Consider the following 26,661-nt stretch of genomic DNA (forward strand, 5'->3'; position numbering starts at 1 on the left):
TTTACGTCTTATTTTAATCATGAAATTTTTGCATAATTCCGCTTTAAAAGATTGCAAAATGGAAGGATACAATCTGGCCAAATTTTCAAAAACAGATAAAATGTATTTTTTATGACATATTTGAATGAAATTTTGCATACAAATGTCTTTTCTTGAAATTTCTTGCATTTTAGATAATATTGAAGATGTCATGACATTATATTGTCTTTGCAGTCATAGATATCTTATAATACACTAGAAAGGAATGACGTCATCTTAACACAGCGTCATCATCTGCCATATTGGAGATATGTCATATGTATTATACATTTTGTTTGTGCTATTTTGGTACTGATGATAAAAAGAAGTTGATGATTTTTTATACGCCCTCGTGAAATGGGGGTAGTGTTGAAACGGTTAATCAGTAAACCGATTTCGGGTAGTATTTCACAGGTAGCCGGTCTGATTTGATAAGTAAAATTTTATAAGAAGTAAAAATAGAGCAATTTTGACTGAAAATTCGTCACAGTATGAGTCTTTAAGCTGTTTTCTTTAGTAAATAAACATCTTTATTGATTGAATAATTGAGATTAATAAATCAAGATAAAGTATCAAAACACCAACGAGTTGCAAGAATTGTGGTCAAGATTATCAAGCCTCTCTTTTGATATAACTTCAACTAATTACTCGTTCTGGACAATCGTGTCACGATGTCGACAGTCGCCGTGTGCACCGTTATGTTAATTAGGTTAAACAAATAAGCACTGTAATCATTATCAGACGTTCGGCACGTGCCACGGTACGTTCAATCTTGTTATTTGTATGTATTGCGGAAATGTAACACAGTTTTTTTAAAGCATGTGCTAGTGTTTTAATAAGTTTTGTTATTACTTTTATTATCGGGTACGAGTTGCTTAGAATAAAACAGTTATAAAGATCGTATTACTTTTTAGTAAATCTCCTGTAATTAGCTGTTTGTCTCTACTTGTCTGTCAATCAGCTTCAAGATTATTAATGTTCTTGAGTGTGGATTCATTGAGACAATAGTTTTATACCAGTTGTGGAACCATTGCACTGATTCGCGGTGACTTCAAGTGTCAATGGCGCCAGTCCGTCTGAACTCTATCAGGCCCGCTCCTAATCTTACTGTTTGGTATCTGTCGATTTGTACGGACAATTCGCGGGGAGCTAGCCAAAATCTTCCTGGGTACTCATTTACACTTACTCTAGTTTAGTTAACGGTGAGTTACCGCCGCAAGTGTGGTTTTTGACTCCTTTTATAATCTTTAGTAATTAACTGACTTATTGCCGACGATTACCCAGTTCGTAAAATTCACTAACCGTTTCAACACTAAATGGGGGGCATATATTGCTGTCACACATGTCTGTTGGTCGTAACACTCTACAAGGCACAATTCTTGACGGATTTTGACAAGACTTGATGTGAGTGTTCGAAATCACCAAAGGATGAACCCTACCCGTTCTTGAAAACGCTTTCAAATTTTAGCTCTTAAACACCAAAAGGCATGATTCTTGCTATATTTTACAAAAGTTGTTTTTATTATTCAGTACCAGCGCTGAAGGTTGAATATTTGCCTTCTAGAGTTTTCACGAGCTAAAAATTGAACACGTTTTCAAGACCAAGGGCAATAACTCATACTCAGTATTATTCAGTATTGGGCCTTCTAGAGTGTTTACAGGTTAGAGCTTGAACTTTTAAGAACTAGGGCAATAACTCATACTAAATATTTTTCAATTTTTCTGATTTTCGTCATGAGAGATAACAAACACTCACACCAAGTTTCATCAAAATATGTCAATGTTTGAACCTTCTAGAATTCTAGAATGCGTATTCAATTGCAATAACTCTTACTAAATATTTTTCAGTTTTTTTGATTTTTGATAGAAACTATCAACCATTCACACTAAGTTTTGTAAAAATCTGTCAAAAATTTATCTTCCTAGCGTATTTACAAGCTAAAATTGAACATGTTTTCAAGATCAAGGGCAATAACTCATACTAATTATTTTTCAATCTTTCTGATTTTAGACAGGGTTCATCCTTGGGTGATAACGAACACTCATACCAAGTTTTGTCAAATCGGTCAATAATTACACCTTATAGAGTGTTTACAAGCGTTTTCAAGAACAAGGGCAATAACTCATACCAATTTTTTTTTCGATTTTCAATAGGGTTCATCCTTGGGTGATTACAAACAACCATACCAAGTTTCATTAAAATCAGTAAAGAATTGTGCCTTGTAGAGTATTTAAGAGCAATTGTGGGCAGACCAACGGACTTAGTTTTTTCTAAAGCAGATTATTTTTTTGAATGTTTACCCATGTGTTGTGCTATAGAGTATCCACATTATTTGATAAACTAACAAGTGGTTGCCTAGCAAGATACGCCCACTTTCCTGATATATTTTCAGTATATCAAGGGCAGTCACATCAAATGTGTCAAATCATACCAAAAATCTGATTTGTGCAAGATATTGTTGAATTAAACAAATACACAATATTTAATCAAATTTGGACATAAAGTGTCACCTTTATCGCTAACAAATTTTATGCGTCATAGGCATTAACTCTAATTCCGTTGATCGAAAAATTATCAAATTTATTCTTGACTAAGATCTCATCATTATAAATGATCATAAATAAAAATTTAATTTAAATCGGATGAAAACTGTATTGTGTTCACAAACAAATTTTGACGCGTTTTTCATAAATCAAGGGCAATAACTCAAAAACCATTCGTCAAAAGATAGCCAAATTTGAACTTGTCCAAGATCTCATCATTATAAATATAAACACCAAATTTCATTTAAATTGGATGAAAACTGTAGTCTTTATTGTGTTCACAGCCAAATATTGACGCGTTTTTCATAAATTAAGGGCAATAACTCAAAAACTGTTCTTCGAAAGATAGCCAAATTTGAACTTGTCCAAGATTTCATCATTATAAATATTCACACCAAATTTCATTAAAATCAGATAAAAACTGTTGTCTCTATTGTGTTCACAAGCCCATTGTGGACCAACGGAGAGACAGGGGCGACGACAATATCGTGGATGACCGCTTGAAACCTCGTATAACGATATATGACGCGGAATTACTAAAAAAACTATTTGTACACGTATTTTGTTAAAATCTTTTTTACCGCTATACGAGGTTTTCATTCTTTGAAAATATAAACCTCGTATAACAATTTGAAATCTCTGGCCTATTGAACCAAAAACTTTTGGTTTTGATCACAAGATCCGTGCTTTTACGTATGGACGTATAAAAATGGACCAGTAAAAAACCCTGTGAAATGGTTTGTGTGTCTACTATTTTATTGAACACTTTCTTAAACCTTTGGACCCACTGCATCTTCCTTAGCTTAGGCTATTGAACGATCATCATTTTATGAAGCCATATTGGATTCCTACCATGAGAAGATTGTTGGAATATTACTTAGCAACTACCTAGGAAAGTGACATCATTGAACCCCTTTTCATATTGGCGTATAAAAATCAAAGCTGTCAGTGATAGGGCTGCAAGGATTCCCAATGAATCAATGAACCGTGATTCTTCCCTTCTTATTGATACATTGCGTTAGATAATAATAATTAGCCCCCTTTATTCTCTAATAAATGAATCACGATAATTATCGCAATAAATCGTATCATCTGATGAGTATCGTATAGTGTATCGAATTTGGATTCGTTCAAATATTAAATTAAAGAAAGATGGTAAAAAGGCATCAGCATTTTAATATGCCAGGTCATTCTTTAATTTTGGACTATTCTTTAATAAATACATCATGAGGACAAAAATAAATTAGATTTGCCAGAATCATTTGGAATACATAGACTCCAAGAATGCCTTCAATATTACAAGTACTTTCTCTTTAGCTAGAAATTTTGTTATCAACATTGTTATGTATGACTGTGAGGTCATTGGCTTGATGGTGTCATAACTTTTGTGACTTCATCTTTATTTTGTGTTTTGTCCTACCCGAGGAAGCTCTATTGTATTCGTCAGAAATATTGGAACATTATTAAATGGTTTTTATACACCCACATGAACATTTCTTGTGAGCACTATAGAGACTACAGTTTTCATCCGATTTTGATAAAACTTGGTGTGATGCTTTAGGTTGATAATATCTCGGTCAAGTCCGAATTTGTCATATTTTCGATGAATGGTTTTTGAGATATTGTGCGTCAAAATTTGTTAAAAATAGTTCGTGAGCAGGATTGAAGCTACAGTTTTCAACCGATTCTGATGAAACTTGGTGTGGTCATTGGAATTGATAAGATCTCGGACAAGTTCTAACTTGATGCATTTTTGATGAACATTTTTTTAGTTATTGCCCTTGACTTTGTAAACACGTGTCAAAAGTTATTTTTTGCCCGTGATTAGAGCTGTGTGATTTAATTGTTTGTTGTATTTGGGTTATTGATATTGATTTTAAAAAATTTTGTGGAATTATTCAGCATAAATAATTTCTTCAATATGAGAAAATTCGTACTTTAGTCACTAAAGACTGTTTTATCATTTCTGACAGCTGCCAGTGGGCGTATGTAATCTTGCCTGGCAAGCTATCTTATAAATTATATATGATAGTGTTTATTTAATTGCAATTGATTAACATGGAAATGTGAACGCAAATTGCTGTTACTCCTGTCCGTCGGTCTATCATCATTTCTTGTGAACAAAATAGAGACTTCAGTTTTCATCTGATTTTAATGAAATTTAGGGTGATCTACTTGATTGATAAGATCTTGGACTAGTTCGAACTGGACAATTTTCGATGAATGTTTTTTGAGTTACTGACCTTGACTAAGGAAAACCTTGAGAGATCTTGGACTACATTTTTCAAAACTTTATTATTATAACTTATTTACTACTGATAATTTATATAAATGCTATTTGTGTAACATATCAACCCACAAACATTGTATTGCCTGTAACGTAATTCCGCTGGTCTGCTCACATCCTGCTATCTGAAACTGGCAGATACGAAAATATTCCCCATAACTTAAGAATTTGCAAACTGTGTAACCTAAACCAAGTTGAAGAGGAACTCCATTTTCTTTTGTTTTGCCTGGCATACTCTGATCTAAGAACAAACTATCTTCCCACCTTTTACTGTTCCAATCCTTCTGTATATAAGTTTATGTATTTTGAATTGTATTGGCATGGCTTTAAGTTTAACTACTTTAAGCTTAATGTTAATAAACTATCTATCTATCTAGTTTCAACTGGACGATTTTTGGTGAATGTTTTTTGAGTTACTGATCTTGACTAAGGAAAAACTTGTCAAAATTACTTCGTACACACAATCGAAAATAAAGATGTTCAAATGATTGGGAAAAATACCAGTTTGTCTCAAAAGTCAATAATTAGCTATTTATGAAGGGATTCCAATGATCTAGCAGTCACTTAATAAAGAGGTAACTCTATGTGTGCCTTTTCACAGCTGAACATTACCAAGACAGCTTAATACCAACCAAAGAATTTCAAATTTCAATGGCTATGTTTCCAACATAGGTTAAAGACAATGTGTTTTAATTTCTAAATTCACAGTGTATTTAATTACATCTTTTAAAAAAGGGTTTGGCTAATAATATTTTTTTTTACAAAAATGTGGCAAGATTATTACAATCTACTATAGTCAGAAAGTAAACAAGGAATCTATTTTTAGCTCTTTCAATCAGGTTTCAGTCATTGTTAAGAACACTATAGAGAACACTATAGAGAGCTGGTTTCTTGATAAATTTTGATGAAACTTGGTGTGAGAGTTTGTAATCATCCAAAGTTGAACTGTATTTGAAAATCAGAAAAATATTTTGTACGAGTAATTACGTTCTGGAAAAATGCGTTTAATAGCTTGTAAATACTCTAAAAGGTACAATTCTATACATATTTTGATGAAACTTGACATGAGATTGTGGTAATCACCCAAGGATGAACTTCATGTGTAAACAATCAAGAAGGCACAATTTTTTACGGATTATGATGAAGCTTACTGAATATGTTTTTTATCGCCCATTGATGAACCCTATTGAAAATAATAAACTTGAGAACTATTTTAGTTAATGACCTCAATCTTGACAACACATTCAATTTTTATCTTGTAAACACTGAAAGGCCAATTTTTTGCCTGGTTTTTACAAAACATGGCAATATTGTTCAAAAGAAGTGTAGGACTGAAGGTTGAATATTTCATACTGGTGATTGTTACTGTACTACCAAATATGTTTAGTTAAAATCAAAGCTGCCAGTGGGTGATATTACCTGTCTGGCAAGCTATCTTTGATGAAAATTGTGACTGTATTGAGAATTAATTCAATTAAAAATGTGAAATTATAGTTATTACTTTCAGTATACAAAGTTGTGCCACCTATAAAGCTGTTATTTAGTGAAAAGATGTCTAATATCCCTAAAAATATGAGGTCAAAATGATGAAAAATCCGATACTTGAATAAATTCAAACTACAAATGCATGAATATCTTTGAAATGAAAAGATTCATATTTTAGTCATTTCTGCAAGCTGCAAGTGGGGGTATGTTACATTGCCTGGCAAGCTATATTAGAATTTGTTAAAAAATGAAGAGGGGGTACAATTGCTTTTTTTTTTTTGTCAATTGCATCATTGTTCGTGTATGCAACTGCAAGAAAGAAATACGAAAATATCCGACCTGGAAGTAACTCAAAATCATCACTATGGAGTCTCCAGGTTAAATCTAATTTATGTGACTTGACCTTGTGGGATAAATTTTTCTGATATCCCCATGCTTGAATGAGGGAATGTCCAGAACATGGATTCCTACATTCAAAAAGATAGTCTGCCAGGCAAGGTAACATACACCCACTACCAACTGGCAGAATTGTTAACAAAGTCTTAAGTGGCTTTAAGTGTTGTGGACACGATAGAGAGCTTGTTTCTTGACTTATTTTGTTATAGTATATAGTACGATAATATTACTCATGGAATGTTTAATTATTGATAGCTATTGTCAACCTCCTGGATGACTTGACTTCCATTACAATTGTGGGCGTATTGCAATTGTCAATGCTAATTTTTTATAACATTCTATAACATGGTATAACACTGACCAGTGAAGAAACATAAAGTCTGCCGTATACGACAGGCTGAGCTGCCTGCCTCAAGATGTCGATATTTCTGGCTCAGGAGGCTGTGAGGAAAATATTTATCATGTTTGATACTTGATCAGGAGGCCACATGGTATCAACATGGCAACCATAGATGATCTTGTGAATGATGCAATATTAGATCAACTTGTAGAACAATGACAAGAATACTCAATTCTGTGGAATTCAGAAACGGGGAAATTGGACCATTTTGGTCTGTCATGTAACACGGCAGTGGCTATTTACCACTGGTGTGATAACCCTGGCTTATAGCCATAAGAACCCTTACAGCTATATATCACGGCGTGGTAACTTGTTAAATTAGGCTAATGTCACCATGTAAGTCTATGGAGACAAAACGTGGTAACTAAATTTTACCGCGTTTTTTTTCATTTGGTGGATTTCATCCAATTTTTTTTAACATTTCAAAAAAACACATATTTTAGGTTTCAAAAATATAAATATTGTGCACATTTCACATAGTTAGCTCACTAAAATAAGCATTTTAATATCTCCAGCGAAGGAAAATATCCACCATATTTAATATCGGTGACTATGGTTTTCAGGCATTTTGGACGCTAAATTTCACAATCTAAAAATTTTCTGCAATCGCTATATGATGTGAACCATACAGAATGCGTGTTTATAATCACACCTCGTCCTCGGTATTGTGTGCATTTCCAGCTGTCTATTAGTCTGCAATTCGTTTATATATACATTTTAAAGCTATACTTTTGACAGACTTTTATTGAATTTTTAAATTCCAAGCTATAATACAGTATATTCCTTGTTCCCAGTCTTGGTTTCTTTTCACCCCCTGAGGTGTAGGGTGCGGCTAACTATTGTACGAGAAGAATTGTAGAGTTGTGCCCTTCAACACGATGAACCCAAGAGAACCTTGACACTTTAGTCATCAAAACTAAAGCTAGAAATAGACTCAATGCGACGGATCATATGCGTAGGATTGTCTGTTTCTATATTTAGACTATTGGTGCAAGGAAAATAACAAAGTCTTCCTACTGAGCATCTAATTTGAATAGTATTTTATCATAGGAGTGATTATTATGAATGAAAAATCAATACAATTATAAATTTACAATGTTTTGATTGTTATGTTTTTGCTCTTGTCTTTCAGTCTGTAGCAAAATTCGTGAGAAGGCACAATTCTTAACAATTTGGACGAAACTTTGTGAAATTGTTTATTATTAACCTATCACGAGCCCTATGAAAATAAACTGTGTTTGACTGTAGTGTGTAGTAGAGGACAGTAATGATGATATAATATCTGTATCATTACTGACCTCTACTACATACTACAGTCAAACACTATCAATATCAGTATCATTACTAACCTTGACTACATACTAGTCAAAAAGTATCTATATCTGTATCATTACTAAACTATACTACATTGAAACACTATCAATATCTGTATCATTACTAACCTTTACTACAAAGTACAATCAAACAGTATCAATATCTGTATTAATACTGACCTAGACTACATACTACTGTCAAACACTATCAATATCTGTATTATTACTGATCTCTACTATATACTAAAATGAAACACTATCAATATTGGTATCATTACTAACCTCTACTACACACTACAGTTAAACAGTATCAACATCTGTATTATTACCGGCCTAGAATACATACTGCAGTCAAACAGCATCAATATCTGTAGTGATACCAAAAAGAGTATATGAGCTTATATATTGGTCGCATAGGGGATTCCCCATTCCATTTCATGGGGAAAATGCAACCTATCTATAAGCTCCCAAAAAAGACCTAAATTCCCTACATTTCATAAATTCTTACAGCAAAACATCCTACATTTCATAAATTCTTACATTAAAAAAGATCTATACACCAAAAACACCTTCAATCAATTTCCTACATTCCATCAAAAAAAGCATATTAAAAATACCCTTATATAAAATAACATATCATACGGTTTTTAATAACCTCGTTTTATGCAATGTAGAAGGGAGATAACTTTTTTTGGATAAAAAACAGACTAAATTAACTCATTTAAAAATAGGATGAGTTTAATTCTAAGACACGAACAACACAGAATCGAAGATTATTCGGGCGACGGTATCTTTTCTTCATTATTTTCTCTAGGTAAAACAATAATTCCAAAAGTAGCTAGCTTTGTTTCAAAAAACAAATCACTCCTTTCAACCGGAGCGAAAGCCATCGGCTCAATCGCAGAAGCAGGAATGAGTATAAGCGACACAGTGAAACAATCTAACGAGTTGAAAGAATTAGAGCTAATAAGAGAACTTCGAAACAGGAGATTAGAAGAAAGGAAAGAAAAAGGTTTTAAAGTTATAGGATAAAAATGATAGTCGCTCACGCTCCAAAAACTTATTTCGGTTCAGGAGATATACAAAAATCATTGGGTTCTTTCCTGGATTTCCATGGGCGAAATATCCCGGAGAAAAACATCTTCCAGGTCATAATTACACCGGTCCAGGCACTAGGTTAGATCTACGATTAGTCGAAAACGATAAACCCAAACCAGGGGAAGAACCAGTCAATAGAATTGACGCCGCTGCACTTAAACATGATATTTTATACAGAAACAAATACATAAACTTCAGACACGAAGCAGACAGACAAATGATAATAGAACTTGAAAATATTCCAAATCCAACTTTCAAAGAGAGAATGCAAAGAGCATTTATCATTAAACTCTTGAAAGCAAAGATGAAATTAGGTATGGGATTAGCGGATGAAATTCATAAAGAATTTAGAAAAACTAAAAACTTTTTATAAGTCAAAGTGTTTGAAAAAGATGAAATACGGTCAGCCGATTTATTCCATATGCCAGTCGAAAGAGGATTTAAATATTGCTTAACAGTTATAGATTTATATACGAGATATGTATGGGTTATTCCTTTGAAAAACAAAACGGGATTATCAGTCAAACACTCATTTGAAACGATTATGAAACAATCTAACCGTCATCCAGAAAAACTATGGGTAGATAAAGGAAGTGAATTTTATAACAAAAATATGAAATCTCTGGGATTTGAAATTTACAGTACACATAACGAAGGTAAAGCTGTAGTTATTGAAAGATTTAACAGGACTCTAAAAAATAAATTATTCAAAAAGTTCACGGAATTGAAATCCCAAAAATGGCTTAAAATATTACCAGAGGTTGTAGATGAATACAATAACAAAATTCATTCATCTATAGGTGTCACACCAACACAAGCCTCGAGTAATCCAAATATTATAAAGTCAATTAACGCACAACATAACTACGAAAATGAAATAAAGAATTTAAATATCAAACCCAAATTTAAAGTAGGAGATCGAGTTCGTATTTTCTAATATAAAAGTAAATTCGAAAAAGGTTACGTTGGATACTGGACAAACGAAATATTCATCGTTGATAAAGTAAACACCACATCACCTCCAACATATGAATTAATCAATCAAGACAAAGAACAAATCATAGGTAGGTTTTATCAAAACGAACTTCAAAAAACCGACTTTTAAAAATGAATGAATTTCTCAATAAATATGGAACCGATACAACCACAAACTTTTAACTTATGAGATGGGCGAATGAGATAAATATATCACCGTTTTATTATTGTATGAGAGATGAAATAAATAATCTGAAATATAAGAAAGGTAAATTTTACGCTATAACAAACTTCCGATCAAAAAGGAGTTCATCATTCTGCTTTGTACAAAGACTCTGACTTTTATTTCTTCGATTCTTATGGATTAGAACCCACTGAAGAGATAATCCAATTGACTAATAAACCAATCAAATGTTCAACATTTCAAATTCAATTACCGGGACGAAAGTTTTGTGGTCAGCTTTCCCTTTTGGTTTTATATCAGTTGAGTTTAGGAAAACAGTTTGAAGAAATTATAATAAATTTAACTCAATAAAAATGGCGAACAAGTTTGGATTAGGTTCTTTATCTTTAGAAACCAAAAAACCTAACACTACAACATGGATAAATAAAGCGAAACCTTACTTTGTGGATCAAATCGGAGACACTCTTCAAGGTGATTTAGATATGAACAATTTTAGCATAACTAATTTAAAGTCTCCGGAAAACGATAATGATGCCATTCACAAGAAATATTTACGGGAACAAATAAATTCAATTGAAGTAAATAAAAACCATTTAGAAGATAAAATAAGTAATGTGAAAAGATTCTTGAAACGTCAACTAAATAATAAAGATTTTGTTAATGAAACTAAACTGCAACAAGAAGTAACAAGTTTAAAAAGTTTTATTGAAGAACAATTGGTCGACGTAGCGAACAAAACTGAGTTACAAAATTTAATTTCATTAATATCTAAATTAGAGGATAAGATTGCAAAACAAAAATTAGACATTCAACAATTGATAGATAACATTCCAGATGAAAATTAAGATACGTTTCAACAGGAATTAAATGCTCTGGAAACTAAACTCAACAGTGAATTACAAAAAGAACTAACAAATATTAAAAAGCAAATACAAAACATAGATATTGTTATTCAACAACAAATACAAAATATTGATGATAGCGAAATCAAAACCTATATTCATCAACAAATACAAAATATTGATGATAGTGTTATTCAACAACGATAACCACTATTAATAACCTAGTTTTAAAACAGGACAGAAATATAGTCGCAAAAAAAGTTTCTCAAGAAAGAATCATATTATTTCAATCTTCCATTTATATATTTGGGTTTTTATAGTGCATCTATTACTGAGAATATTGATAAATCAAAAGACTATGAATATAAAATATATGGATTTACAGCAAATATTAGAGTATATTCTGTTCCAAATTATACTATTCTTCCCAAAAAAATTTTTGATGATGATAATGATGATTATCCTCCAATAGAATTTACTTTCCGAGGAAAACTTATAATTGAAATTACTTTCCCTTTTCAGGTAAAAGTTGATTCATTATTCTTCAGACAAGATACAACAATATCTAATAAAAAATTTAACGCTAAAAAAGTTCTTCAGTTTATCAATGGTACAAAAAATGTAGAAACTAAAGAATATGAAATTAACGATGAAAACAACAAGGTTAATCACTTATATGAAATTAAAACGAGTGGAAAATAAAAAAATAGTTTTTGGAATGTAAATCATACCAGATAAAGAAGAAGATGAATTTATATTGAGTGATTTTGATATGATATTGGAGACCGAAACTCTACCATCATTGAATATTATTAGAAATCCAGAACCAGAAAAAAAAGATATAAGCCATTATGAGTTTTTACTAGCAACAGACTTTGAATACGTAAAACTATATTTTGTTGATAATGATATATTTACCTCAATTGATATTCATAAAAGTCAACAAAAACAAAATTTTTTAATAAGAGATGATGCATATGTTAATATAATAATCTATAATGAAAAACCAAAATTTTCAGTTCATCTGAATAAGATTAATGATTCGAAAGAACAAATATCGTTAGTAATTATATGAGTTGTTATTAATAAACACATAGCATCTTTATCAGAAGTTCACTTAATTTAATTACCTAAAAATGGAACTCGAAAGTAGACAAAACTACATGATAGAAAGACAAAATGAACTAAAAGAAAAACTAAAACAATTCAACAAATGCAGAAAAACATGGAGTAGAATCGATTCTGCTTTCAAAACATTAAGTACAGTTATAACAATAGGGATAACAGTGGCAACAGCCGTAACCGGTGGATTAATGCTTCCAATAACTGTATTAGCCGCGTTCACTGCCGTTCAAACTTCATCTTGTGGTTTGATTACTTTAGGTTTTACATCAAAACAGAAAGCTTATTATAAAAAGAAAACAGAAATTTTAAATACATATCTTAATAAATTGTTTATATTTTTCGAAAGATCGAGAGAAGATAAGAACATAACCATTAGAAAAATTCAATGAAATGTTAGATAAATTTGATGTAGAAATATCATAAATAAAAGTTAAAAATTCCTAGTTAAAAATAGTTGCTTTAAAAATATGAATAAAATTGAAATTTTAGACGATAAAAAATTCATATCAATTAAAATTTTAGACGATGTTATTGACAAGATTATCTCTGATGAATTAAAAAATATGAATAAAATTGATAAATTCATATCAAATGAACTTTTTTACGATGTTATTAAGTTTATCACTAATGAATTTACAACATTTAAAGGGCAAATTGAAATAAATGGAGAGATAACTCAAGATGGAAAATACAAACAAGACATGAAATTTATAGGTTTTAATACCAAAACTTTTGTCAATTTCTTCACTGCGGTGGATAATAAATTGGATGCCTCCGATTGGTATTTCACAGGAAAAATGATTTTCCATAAAAACAATTTCAAAGAAATAAAAAGATCAAAAAAGGGTAGTGGTGTTACCCTACTCAAAAAGATCAATGAATATAGCGGTATAAATTGTTATATACCGAGCGATGGATGCTGCTTTGTAAAGTGCGTTAATCGTGTTTTAAACGAAGAATACACGAGAGAATTTCAAGATTTCACCAACAGTTTTTCAAAATCAAACAGAAAAGGAGTTATGACAACTGCTAGAATCTGTGAATTCATTAAGAAATTTAATACTAATTTTCAAATTTATATGCCCAAACATAGACATTTTCAAAATGAAAGTAACGGAAGAATTAGATTGGGTTTTTTATTTACACAAAGAACATTTCTGTTTGATAAGAAGAAATAACAAAACCTTAGGCATTAAAGAAATAGAAGATAATTACGATGAAAATGTATGGAGAACTTGTATAGATGATAAAACGGTAACGCAAGTATCACCTCTAAAACTAAACGTTTTTCCAACCATTCACGATGATTGTTTATACGCATGGGATTGCGAAACCTACAACGAAAATAAAGCCATACCTTATTCCTGCACTTTAGTTAATTTAGAAAAACTAAGGAAAATGTTTAACAGAATAAATAATCTCTTTCCAAATTTAAAGCCGACAGATCCCATTCCAGAAGAATTTTACAACAAACTCATGACTAATATAGTAGAAATATTTGTAGGTACAGATTGCATCGATCAAATGTTACAACTTTTAGGAAAAATAGATCAGAAAAGAATAACATTAATTGCTCATAACGCTAGCGGTTTTGATAACTGGATCATGATCAAAAACGTAAAAAAACTAACACAATGCCCTTTAAAAATGCCCAGAGGAATTCTGTCTCTACCTTTAACTAGTTCATTCACTGATGAAGATTTACAGAAAAAATGGAAAAGACAGAAAGAAATAAAGGGTAACTCTAATTATTTGCAAAATATTAATTTCATATGTTCCTATCAACACGAATCATCTAGTTTGGCAGCATGGGGAAATTCATCTAATCTACCAATAAATTTGAGAAAGATCGAGGATGTTAATATTGAAAATACACTAAAGATAATTGGGAATCTTTAAGACACGAATGGGAACCTTACGCTAAAAGAGATACGTTATGTCTCGGAGCTTGTTTGAAAAAATACAATCAAGCAATGAAAAAAACTGTCTTCCAAAACGTTTCCAATAATCTAACGGCTCCTTCTTTATCTTTAAAGGGTTGGTATTATTTATATCATTACGATAAAGAAATGGTTGAAGAAGAATGGTATGAAACTACTAGAATGGTTCCAAAACACACTGAAAAAGAAAACGTAGAAAAAGTTTACTCACATACTCACCCTTTTATAAGATATTTTATCAGACAAAGTATTAAAGGAGGAAGAGTTTCGGCAAATCGAAAATCATTTGAAACGAACAAAATGGATGAAATTTGTAACGTATTAAAGGAATATACAGAACTTGAAAGTAATAACATAATTGATTTATTCAAAGAATACTGTGTTAACCCAAAAGATAAAACGGAAGTTCACGCTAAACTCAAAGAACTGGAGTATTCTAAACTGATGGCATTTGACACTAATGGGTTGTACGCTTCCGCCATGACAGAAGGTGAATATCCTAAAGCAGAAAGTGCCAGAGCTTTTCGACTAGAGGAAAATGAAAAATTTGTCAAGCTTTTTAATGAGCAAAATTCAGACCTAGAACTGCTATTTTAAAAGTCTGGTTTAAATATCCTACCAACATGTTCTTTCAACCCATACCAGCTAAAGATAAAATAACTTTTACGAATAGAATAGGTAAGAAGGAAACTGGCAGTAAAATCAGGTTTAGAAATGGTTTCTGTTCAGATGTTTTAACATCGGTTGATATTCAAGAAATAGTGAAATCCGGTGGTAAAATTATTAAAATATTAGATGGAATAGTATATGAAGAAAATTTTAAAACTACACCATACAGAGATTATATATTAATTTTGAAGGAATTAAGGAATAAATACAAAAAAGAAGGAGATATGGTTGCTAGTAATTGCATGAAATTATTAGGTAATTCCTTATACGGTAAATCTATTCAGAAGGATATAAATACATCGAGACATCTATGGAGTGAAGCGACTTTTAAAGCCAACTATGATTCACACGTCAAAAGCTATGAAAAAGTAAATGAGACCCAATATATATCGTTCAGATTAATGATGAAGAAAAAGAGTTTGTTCCTCCAAAGGATTTTACTAGATTAACACCCGCTCATTTAAGTGCATTTATATTATCCCACAGTAAAAAAAATAATGAACAATTTCATTCACATAATAGATGGATTTTATAAGCCGGAAATATACTATACAGATACTGATAGTGTATACATTTCGTCTAGTAATTGGGATAAATTAAATGAAGCTGGGTTGGTGTCTGAAAACGAATATAGCAAATGGAAGAATGATTACGGTGATGGTGGAATCATATTTGGTTTATATTTAGCGCCGAAAGTAAAATACAATATCATTCTAACTTCCGACGGTATTCTAAAAGAAAAGAAAACGTTTAAGGGTTACTCTAACTATAAGATTAAGGTAGAAGACTACATTCAATTAGCTAGTGGACATGACGTAACGAATGAATTTGATAAACCTTGGGTAAAAAGTTTTACTGATGGAATAGTTATTCCTAATGAAAAACAAAAGAAAGTTTTCAGAAGTTATCTGAATCTCGTTAAGAGAAAAGCACCAAACAGTGAAGGAATTATGTATCCTTACAACGACGGAAAAGAATTAAACATAGATGAAAACTATGAATTTGATGATCACAATTATCTAACTATTCAAGAAGAGAATGAAGAGTGTTGATTTTTTTTTTTTAAATGAAGTTGAATAACAATTTCCTCGTTACCAAAATCTATTAACCTATTTTTACCGTCTTTGATTTCCAGATTTATATCTTTAATCATAAAGGAATTAAGTGGTAAATACGTCGTTTGCAATGGTTTCTCTATAATTCTATATCCAATCGGTACAGTGAATGTTGGAATACTGTAAATAATCTGACGTTTATATTTATTGAAAAATCCACCGATATCATTCTCGATATTAGCTTTGTGTGGTGCTAAAATGGATTGGGTGTATACTCGTTTATCAAATTCTAGTAACGTATTCAATGAATTTTCTACGTTGAAATCAACTTGACTGTTATTTCTCAAGATCAGTTTTATTTTGTTAAGATTCAAATTACCTTCGAATTCAATATTGTTTTTACCGCTCACGCTTCCTGCGTATTCAGATAAGTATTCGTTAATGGCTACGTATTCATAGCTTCCTGGTAGTAAACGTATGGTTTTGAACGTAACTCCGTTATCTGTTGATATTTTTATTTGGTTATTTTTTTCGTTGATATTTCTAATGGAATTGTAAACAGAGAAATACTTTAATCCCAATTCATATTTTTGATTGCGATCGAGTTCGTACTCATAATCTAGAGACAATTTGATGTCTGATTTAATCGAGGTGATGACGAATAGTTGTTCTTTATTTGACATTTTTTAATGACTATTTTCAATCACGCTTTTATAATCATTTTTATCTATGATACCTTTCTCTAGGAGTCTTTTTAATATACAATTTACTTCATTATATTGTCTGTGCGATCGATGTCCTTCCTTCATTGCCGCTAATATTATTTGTAATCTATTAAGTAGTTCCTCGTTGTTGTCGGATAAAAACGTTATACCTTCTCCAGATACCATATCTTTGAATTCGTCTATTTCTTGTGTGATAGGAGGATGCTCTTCAGCATAATCACCTAACTCCTCTTCATCACGTGCAATTACTCTTTTATATAGTTTAACTTATTTTGATCTTCTTGTTTCGGGTCCTGACTTTCTTATTGTATCTAGAAATTTGGAGTATGCTACTAAATCCTACATCCTAAATCTATTAATCCTTTCGTTAATGTGTATATATAATCTTTTTTATCGATTATAAATTCGGGGTTATTTGCCCTAAATCTTATTCTAAATCCATTCAACCGTAACCCTTCTTCATCAATGATTGGTGAAATGCTCTTTGGTAAATCTGGGTCAGGGTTTGAAAAATAATGTTTTACATCATCTACTGTCCTAATTATAATACCATGATATTCAATTTGGGAGGTTCTATAGAAGGTGTAGGTTCTATAGGAGGGATAAGTCTCTTTTTAATATCCTCTTGAGATTTTAATATGGGTTGAAATAGAGTTTGTAGATTTTCCGTTAATCCGAGTTGCTGTAATCTGTTATTTTCAACTTGGGTTTTTATTTTATTCTTAGCTTTGATATATTCTCTATTTCTTTTTAAAATATTATTCCAATTATCCATTTTAAAAAAAAAAAATTAACATATGCCGATCATAACTCTTTCACCCGCAGGTTTTCTAGTATTTACAAATACATATCCATAATCATCTGGGTTTCTCCATTGAACTTTACAAACCTTTTTAAATGCATCTCTGTCCATTCCGTGATTTATCGACTGAATGATTTGTGATAAATCTTTATCGTTTAATTCAAATAATAAAAAACAATTTGCATTTTTTCTAATGAACGTAGAATCCATCCCGTAAAAAGACTGGGATTGGTATATGCAGTGACAGTTGTGATATCTTCCCTTCGTGAAGAATTCTTGTTGAACAGCTTGATTTCTTTGCGCTATGCAGTTGTCAAACAATATTAAGCTCTTTCGTTTGCTATCAATATTAGAAAAGTCTAGATCATTAACATTTTTCGTAAGAAAAACTTTTATATCTGTTGGATTCTTTCCTTCGATGTAGTTATCTATGATATCTTTTATTTCCACTTCTTCTTGGTAATATTGAAAAAGGTCTTGAACATTTTTCTTTGGTAGATATTCTAAAGCTTTGAGAAATTGATAATACGATTACTCTGATGTTGTTGTGTAGATATACAGAGAATCGAAATCTAAAAGGTTTGGTGTTGTCAACATGTTAAAAGTGAGATGAGTTTTCCCAGAACCGGAACTACCGCATATACACATGAGCATTGGGTTATTAGGAAATATTTCTGAATGATTAAATTTTTTATCCATTTTTTATTATTTTAATTTGTTCCAAAAATCACTCCTTCTCCTTTATACTTTGAAAGTGTGTATATTTTTTAAAAATATTCCATTACTTTTATGTTTGACTTTGACTTCACCCGTGTCAATACTATCTACTAATTTATTTAATCCTTGTTTAACAGTTTTCTTGGTTTCTTCCCCAAATCTTTTTCCAAATTCTTTTATTGTGCCTATCATTTCTCCCACTCTTGAACCTCGTGCCTCCTTTTCCATTGCTAAATTGTGTCTACGTGCTTCGGCGTTTGCAGTGGCTTCAGCTTTCTTTGCGTTGTCAGCTTTGACTGCGGCAGATATTCCTCCAGTAGCTACACCCGCCGCTGTAATACCAGCAAATATTAAAGGAAGGAGAGGTAAAAATCCACCTTCTTTTGCGTTCGCGTCAATTCTTTCTAAATCCATATCGTCTCTGACTTTTTTTTACTTATCAATAAGTTTTTTAGTTGACTTATTTTTACTTATCAATAAGTTTTTTAGTTATGCTGATTTGTTTACCATTGAAAGTTATTACAGTAGGGGAATCTGTTTCAACAGCTTCTATTATTTACATAACTAAAGTTTCTACTTTCATTTTTAAGGGTGTATTTTTTACTCAATTCTTATCATTCTTCTATCTGCTATTTTAATTAAATGTTTTGCTTCTTCCAATAATAAACAATAACCTGTTACATCTCCTTGTGTTTTTTCAATATGAATATTTATGTTCACTCCTGTTTTGAAAAGATCTTCTTGGTGAGCTGATAGATCAAAACAGAAGATTGGATGATTAAGTGCAAAATCTACATATTCAAACTGAGGTAGATTTCCAAATAATTCACACATATTTTTATAGTTTCTATACAATTCATTATAATCCTTTGTGGTTGGATTAATTGTTAAAGGTTGGTTAGGATAATTATCGTTATTTAATCTTACTTGAACTTTATGGATTAAAGGATCTTGAGTTTGGTTCATTGCCACTCTAAAGACATTATTGTTATTCGTTTGAGAATCTGGTAAGTTCTTGAAACCAACTATTAAATATCTTGCTGGTTTAATAGTGTTGGTGATTGGCCATGTGGTGGATTCTCCCGTTAAAGTCATGCTACCTACTGTGTTACGATGAAGAAAAGCTATTTCAATATCTTTAGTTAACGAGTTGAATATTCTCGTTTCTACTTCAATTGATGGTGTTATTACGGGTATGAAAAGTTGGAGATTCGTTATTTCTAATTTTGCATCTGAACCATTCTCTCCAAAGAATATCTTATTGTCGTTGATTTCTCTTTGTAGATGAATTTTATATGGTAACCCTATAGAAACTTTTCTATGTTCCAACAGACTGAATAAAGGATATAATTTCCAATTTACGTAATTTACCCACCTATTATTCTCAACAACATTATTATACTCGTTTTTCGAATCCATGATTAGCTGCTCGTCCCACTCTTTCTATTGTGTTTCGAGCAACAACTCTTACTCTAGCTAAATCGGCATCATTTGCAAGATTTCTTACCGGTTCCTTTAAAATACTTCCATCGCCAACATCGGGTATCCAACCTGAGACTGAAACGAAATCTTTAGGATATAAAACTGTTTTCAACATTGTGTCGAATTCCCCAGGGTGTTTGATTGTTTCTACCAGATTTGAACCAGCTTCCAAAACCATCTCGCTAAATAAAGATGGAAAGAAATTGTTTTCTAACGTTGTATTTGTTTGTGGAACACGATTTTCATTGGGAGTTCCATCTTTAATTTTGAAATCTCATCTGAAATAAGCATCGGAAAGAGGCAACCAATTCGATAATGAATTTATTTCAAAGGTAATTCTACCACCATCATTCAACTGGGATTTAGAACCAACAGTGGGTGAGATGATAATATAATCCTCTTTTTTCTTGTTAAATGAATAACGAATCGGATCTTTAATTTAAAGATTGGATCTAGTATTTTATTTGCCATTTTTAAGGTTTAAAATTTGAGTAGAAAATTTCAAAAAAAGAGTTATCTCCCTTCTACATTATTTTAATCTGCTTTTTTTGATGGAATGTAGGAAATTGATTGAAGGTGTTTTTAGTGTAAAGGTCTTTTTTAATGTAAGAATTTATGAAATGTAGGATGTTTTATGAAATGTAGGATGTTTTGCTGTAAGAATTTATGAAATGTGGGGAATTTAGGTCTTTTTTGGGAGCTTATAGATAGGTTGCATTTTCCCCATGAAATGAAATGGAATGGGGAATCCCCTATGCGACCAATATATAAGCTCATATACTCTTTTTGGGAGCTTATATATTGGTCGCATTTTCCCCATGAAATGAAATGGAATGGGGAATCCCCTATGCGACCAATCTATAAGCTCATATACTACTTTCATTTCATTTCATTTTGTATCATTACTGACCTCTACTAGAAACTACAGTCAAACACTGTCAATTTCTGTATCATTACTGACCTCCTCTGTATACTAGTTTCAAACATGGATAATTCTGATACATGTGAATTTGAAGGCTCAAATTTTTTCTGTCAGCTGTGAACGCTTTTACTGATTGGCTAAAACAACCCTGTTTCTGAGACTAAAGTATTGGTCAAAAAATTGGGGTAACTGATCCTTTAAAAAAATATATTTGTTCCTAGCTGCATGAATCGAGTTGAAAAGTGAGCCATGTTTCCACTTTCACGAGAACTTTATGGAATTTTTGCAGTTTTAACATAATTTATTTGTTTGTTACGAAGTTCATGTTTAGAAATATAAAATCAACATGTGATAGTGAAGGCAAGTTCATAGACAAATTGGAAAAGGTTTGAATGAAAGACTAACAAGTCAGTCTTTTTAGTCACATGATAGCGGACAGATCCTTTTTAAATTTATAAATGACCAAGTTTTGTCCAAACTTTTTGGATTATGGATTATTGTGGAGTGAATGCACCCAGGGCGAACAAACTATGGCGAACATGAAAAAGACCGGAAATGTATAGGGGCGTTTAACAGCGCTTAGATAAATAAAAAAAAATTATACTCAGTGGCATGGCCAAGATTTCATTGACGGGGGTGAGGGGCACTTTTACCCCCTTTTTGGCTTTTCGAGGGCACTACCCTCTAAATACACCACTATAGTTACTTGTAAAAACGTAGTAATATTAGGAGACAAATTGCATAAAATGCAGGAATTTATTTTTTATTCTCAAACAAAATACCCTTACGATCATTTGGGGAAGATTAGTCCTAAATTGATATTTAATAGATACAATTCATTAACAAAGTTACATGTAAATTTTGACTAATTTGTAATTAAAATCTATTGCCAAAAGAACAAATGAATGTACACCAAATTTCATACAACCCAGAACTTTTTTAGATAGGTTTGAATTTGAGAAGTATCCAGCCTGGAACCATAAACTCTTCACAATCAGCCTTGACATTTATTTGTAAACAAACAGAACATTTTTTTTTTCAGAAAGGGAATTTTTGATAAACATGATGAGTATTTGATTACAAAATCAATATTTTGAATATTTAGGTAGTTTTAAGCAAATTTTCTCGAAAGGAATATCAAATGACTAATTTTATTTACCACGCCGTGGTAAATAGCTATAAGGGTACTTATGGCTATTTACCACGCTTACCACGCCAGTGGTAAATAGCCAGTGCCATGTAACACGAATGTAGTCTGTATGTTCTTTGTTTGTTTTTATTGACATCCAGAATTTGCCAGAGAAATTCTAGTGAAATGATGGCTCAGACAAAGAAGTGAGAATTCAATGCTTAAAATAGCTACCTGATACAACCTGTTAATTTTCAATGAAAATAAGCACTAAAGGGAAAATAAATACTTCATGCTTTTCATAAATACTTTATTATCATTTTAAAAAAAGTACCTTTCACCCAACTCACACATAATTTGGATACATGTATAATAACGAAGAAAAAATAAAAAATCTTTAGTCACTCTTAAAAGGTGTGTTCTTACTTCTTTTATTATACAACAACATAGAGTGATATAGCATCACTTTCAATTCTACTTTGATACATGTACATTAAATGCAAAATTTATATTTTAAAGTCTTGACCACATTGTACCTTTACTCTCTTTGACAGATATTAAAAAGTGTTACCATATGTCATCATTCAATGAAAGTACAGCACTTGGTCAGCTTAAACATTCTTGTATAGATTTTGTCAAGTATCCTTACAATCTTTATATAATTACTGTTAATTGCAGATCATTTAAATTCCTAGATAAGCAGTCAACTATAATCGAGACCGGTACAGTATTATACTGGGTGGAGTTATTAAGAACTCAGTATATCATCTTAAGTAGCCACTTTTACAATGACTTATCTCTTCTCACTTTATGTACCACAAAGCGTTGAGGATATCTGTCCACAAAAAGGTTTTGGACAGAAAAGAGTTGTGGCTAAAGGATTTCTGTTTGGATTGGGGCCCCCAACATTTTTTTTTATCAAATCCATTCTCGGGGGTGGAAAATAAAGGGCTTAAATCAAACTTTTTATGAAGTTTGGAAGAGTATTCTTTGAATATTCTTACATGTGTACAATGAAATAACACATATTTTCGCAAAAATTGTGTTTTTGGTCACAGATAGAAGTGTTCCAAAAAACTATAAGAGCACCATTGTACATGAAACTTGCTTCTATATCAAGGCTTGAAATAAGCGTCCGGACACAGACATTATCTGGTACAATTTTGGCAAATGTCCGGCACAATCATCGTTTGAGCTAGACATTTTTGTCCGGTACCAAATCTATGGAAAAATATTATTTTTCTTGTTGAATAGATCGTAAATTATCAGCTATTCTGGCCGTTAATATTGTCAAAGACGTCGTGTTCTTGAAAAATGTTCTTTTTCGCGTAACTGATTGACATTTCTCGCCTCAGATAGAGCAAAAAGGTTTGAAACGACAATAACATAGTCTAGATCCTCCAGATAACTAGCACCTAGAGAAGACATGCAAGGTCCTGATTATCAAGTCAAAACACGAATGAACAGTGTTGACACTAGTTCAAATCAAGTCGTTTGAATCTTTTAGAAAATTTAATTCTATAATTACTTATATAAACATGAGATGATCTTTCATATGATACTATATTTTATAATCATGAAGTCTAATCGCGCTTTTATACTTTTATTTCAAATATTACATAAGAATTTTTATACAAAGATATACACTGAGCCGGAGGAAATTGTCAGGCACCATGTTAAACAAACACGAGTATTCTTAAAACCGAAAGTAGAAAAATAATGAAAGTAAGAAATTCATTGGCTGATATAAATAGATATCTTTTCTTGTCCAATCAGATAAGTTATTACTTCCAATGGCTCTTTTTTTATGTTCCCAGAATTTTTCAACAAGACTTAATTTAATTACAGCTCTATCGTTCCTGAGAGTCATCGGGAATATAAATAATCCCTACGGCCTATTTGAATTACATAAACTATACTTAGCTAGTTGTTAACCTGTATTGCACTATACAATATTTTTTATGTCCAGTACAAAATTTCAAATGTCTCGCCCAATTTCTGGAGTTATTTCAAGCCTTGTTCTATATGCACAATCAGTTTCTTGCTTAAGCATTGGCTTACATTGAAAAATTGTAGTATAAACTGAACTTTTTATACACCCACATCATAATGTGGTTGTATATTGTCGTCGCCCTGTCTGTCAGTCCAAAACTGGCTTGTGAACGCAATAGACACAACAGTTTTTAACTGATTTTAGTGAAATTAGATGTGATATAATCTTTTGATCAACGGTTTTTGATTTCGGGGAAGGGAGGGTTTGATTCTCCCAAATGTACAGGCCTAGGTTGGAGCAGACACTTTATTTAGAAATGAGGATTAAGGGTCTTGATATTGGGTTTTCTTCTGTTCTTGATAATTTTCAAGAATTGTGTTTCTTGAATGATTACAAGCTAAAATATATCAAAGTCAATCATCTGTAAAAGTATTATTGAAAAGCTGGTGGAGGATGCATCTTATCAGACTTAACAAATATATTGATAGCAAATTATGTGTATTTCAAACTCTAACATTCTGGTGATGATTACCTCTCTGCTGTGTGCCCATCCATTAAAATTAGATTACGATTTGTTTTTTTTTTTTTGTCTTACATTGTAATTTAATTAGAGTTATAGCAAGGTCGTGTATTTGTGGTCACACTACAATCTATTTTTTGCCAATCAAAATCACTTTTACAAGCGATTATCGGCAGTCTCATAACCCATTGGTCATATCAGTTTACTTTGGTTATTGCTATCCATACTCATAGTTGATATTTAGACACAGATTCTGCATGAAGCACTAATATTTGTTGAAATCATTTCTAGATTTTTAGAGATATTTATATAGAGAATCCAATATGACTGGTAAAAACTGGGTCAAAAGGCCAAATAAAGGTCATATATCATAAAAATGACTCATCAAAATGTATTATAAGCTTATAGGAAACATCTATCACAAAATACACACAACAAATTTTTCATTTTGACATCATCTTGATCTATTTATGACGTCATCAGGGCGATGCCACAAGACTATGATGTAATCACCCCAAAACCAAGTTAACAGGTTAAATTACTAAATATCATACAGCAATAAAATTACATGACAAGCAATCCACATATTTAGATGGATTCATCGTTTTAAATGATGTCAGCAAGTAACTCTGCCACATCAGAAAATTCTATACCTGGCTTCATAAACACTTGTAACTGGCTGTTAAGCTCACCATAAAGATTATCTGTCACTGAATCCTTTCTCCCCAACTGGCTGAGACTTTCCAAAAAACAATTCGTTTTTTACTTTTCTTCTTGTTGCCTTACGAAAAAAGGACGATTCCAGTTTCCAGTCAAACAGTGGAAACCTAGCATGGCTTGGCTTGTTGAGGGTTAAGTGTCAATGAATATACATCTAGCATCTGTCTATTTTTATTAGTACCATTATCCTGAAAAACACAAATATTTGGAGGTGGAGGTGGCCAAGCATAATTATTGGTATAATTGTAGCTCCAGATGCAGATAAAGTCTTGCTCAGTATCTCTTCCAAAAACATTAATAACGTACTTTAGTAGCTAAATCAATGTACCCCGTGCAAAGTAGACTAGGTTGTCTCTAAGGATTTCATAATTCATGATGACCTTTTCAATTTCACTTGTTCTCCTTGTTATGATTTTTTTTGAGGAACGAATGTATGTTTGGAATTTTCATGTCAATTATACTTTGAATGCTCATCCCACACCATTTATATGATTTGAATGTCTTAGGCATGTCTAATATTAGTCGTTTAGCAAGATATCAAAATGTTGTAAGAATCAAAATGGCTCTGATCTAGGCTATAACGTCCAATAGGTAAAGACCTCCATTAGAAAAAATGTTTGAATTAACAGACTGAATATTTAGTTCATCCAACCATTTGGATTTAGCAGTCTTTCTTAGTGTTCCAACTGCTGATGCTAGAAAGGGGGTAAATCAATGCCACACACAAGGCCAATGGGTTGTGACTTGGCTGCCACAACTCCCAGGATGTCTCTTTGAACAGATATGCCCTCCACTTTTCTATTTTTAGCACTAACTTAACTTAAAGTATTCTGTTTTCAAGTTTCAGACATTGTTTGAGAAGTGCTTCAGTGATTGAATATTGGTGATATCTGCATACAGCATCCAGAATTTTTCTGACTAAATGATAAAACTTTTTGAATGGATTCTAAGCTAATGATTGGTTGATTTTTTCATTAGCTCTATTCTAGGACTATGTACCAAAGCCTCTATGATGTTCACTGACACTGTTACAAAAGTTATTACTATATCCTACAAAATTAGGCACAATCTGGTTAGAAGAACTGTAATAGAGTCAGATAATTTTCCAGTAAAAGAGTTCTTTGTGGCCTTGTGTCACAGGATGGACGGACGGAATGCTTTGCACATCAGAATCACCCAAAGAAGACTCAATAATAAGAGATATTAATTAACAAATTGACTTAGCCGGCAACAACACATACATATTATACAAATTTAACAACAATAAACATAAAAATATACACAACCACCCCCCAATTTCAGTTCATGATCATATTCTTC

At 31.8% G+C, this 26,661-nt stretch overlaps 6 protein-coding genes across 6 annotated transcripts in view; 4 read left to right on the plus strand and 2 right to left on the minus strand.

The window, feature by feature from the left end:
- Positions 1-11,053: 11,053 nt before the first annotated feature.
- LOTGIDRAFT_155043 (hypothetical protein) lies at positions 11,054-11,545 on the plus strand (the record flags this gene model as incomplete). Its single annotated transcript, XM_009065552.1, has 1 exon — positions 11,054-11,545. The coding sequence occupies one exon, from the start codon at positions 11,054-11,056 to the stop codon at positions 11,543-11,545; it is 492 nt and encodes a 163-aa protein (XP_009063800.1).
- A 2,226-nt stretch (positions 11,546-13,771) lies between these two features.
- On the plus strand, positions 13,772-15,204 carry LOTGIDRAFT_155044 (hypothetical protein; the record flags this gene model as incomplete). The annotated part of the gene is made up of 2 exons (XM_009065553.1): positions 13,772-14,405; positions 14,549-15,204. 2 exons carry the CDS (start codon positions 13,772-13,774, stop codon positions 15,202-15,204), a joined length of 1,290 nt encoding a protein of 429 aa, XP_009063801.1.
- Positions 15,205-15,773: 569 nt separating this feature from the next.
- LOTGIDRAFT_155045 (hypothetical protein) lies at positions 15,774-16,328 on the plus strand (the record flags this gene model as incomplete). Its single annotated transcript, XM_009065554.1, has 1 exon — positions 15,774-16,328. The coding sequence occupies one exon, from the start codon at positions 15,774-15,776 to the stop codon at positions 16,326-16,328; it is 555 nt and encodes a 184-aa protein (XP_009063802.1).
- Positions 16,329-18,389: 2,061 nt separating this feature from the next.
- On the minus strand, positions 18,390-18,989 carry LOTGIDRAFT_155046 (hypothetical protein; the record flags this gene model as incomplete). Its single annotated transcript, XM_009065555.1, has 2 exons — positions 18,390-18,532; positions 18,644-18,989. The coding sequence occupies 2 exons, from the start codon at positions 18,987-18,989 to the stop codon at positions 18,390-18,392; spliced, it is 489 nt and encodes a 162-aa protein (XP_009063803.1).
- A 186-nt stretch (positions 18,990-19,175) lies between these two features.
- On the minus strand, positions 19,176-19,994 carry LOTGIDRAFT_155047 (hypothetical protein; the record flags this gene model as incomplete). Its single annotated transcript, XM_009065556.1, has 2 exons — positions 19,176-19,908; positions 19,951-19,994. 2 exons carry the CDS (start codon positions 19,992-19,994, stop codon positions 19,176-19,178), a joined length of 777 nt encoding a protein of 258 aa, XP_009063804.1.
- Positions 19,995-22,676: 2,682 nt separating this feature from the next.
- Positions 22,677-26,661, plus strand: part of LOTGIDRAFT_107866 (hypothetical protein) — a gene marked incomplete at both ends in the record, with an annotated part of 82,659 nt that continues 78,674 nt past the window's right edge. Inside the window, one exon of the mRNA XM_009065557.1 lies at positions 22,677-22,747. Within this exon, the coding sequence (XP_009063805.1) occupies positions 22,677-22,747 (71 nt within the window). The remainder of the gene's footprint in view (positions 22,748-26,661) is intronic.

Source organism: Lottia gigantea (assembly GCF_000327385.1).
Source record: "Lottia gigantea unplaced genomic scaffold LOTGIsca_7, whole genome shotgun sequence".
Taxonomy (NCBI): Eukaryota; Metazoa; Mollusca; class Gastropoda; family Lottiidae; genus Lottia; species Lottia gigantea.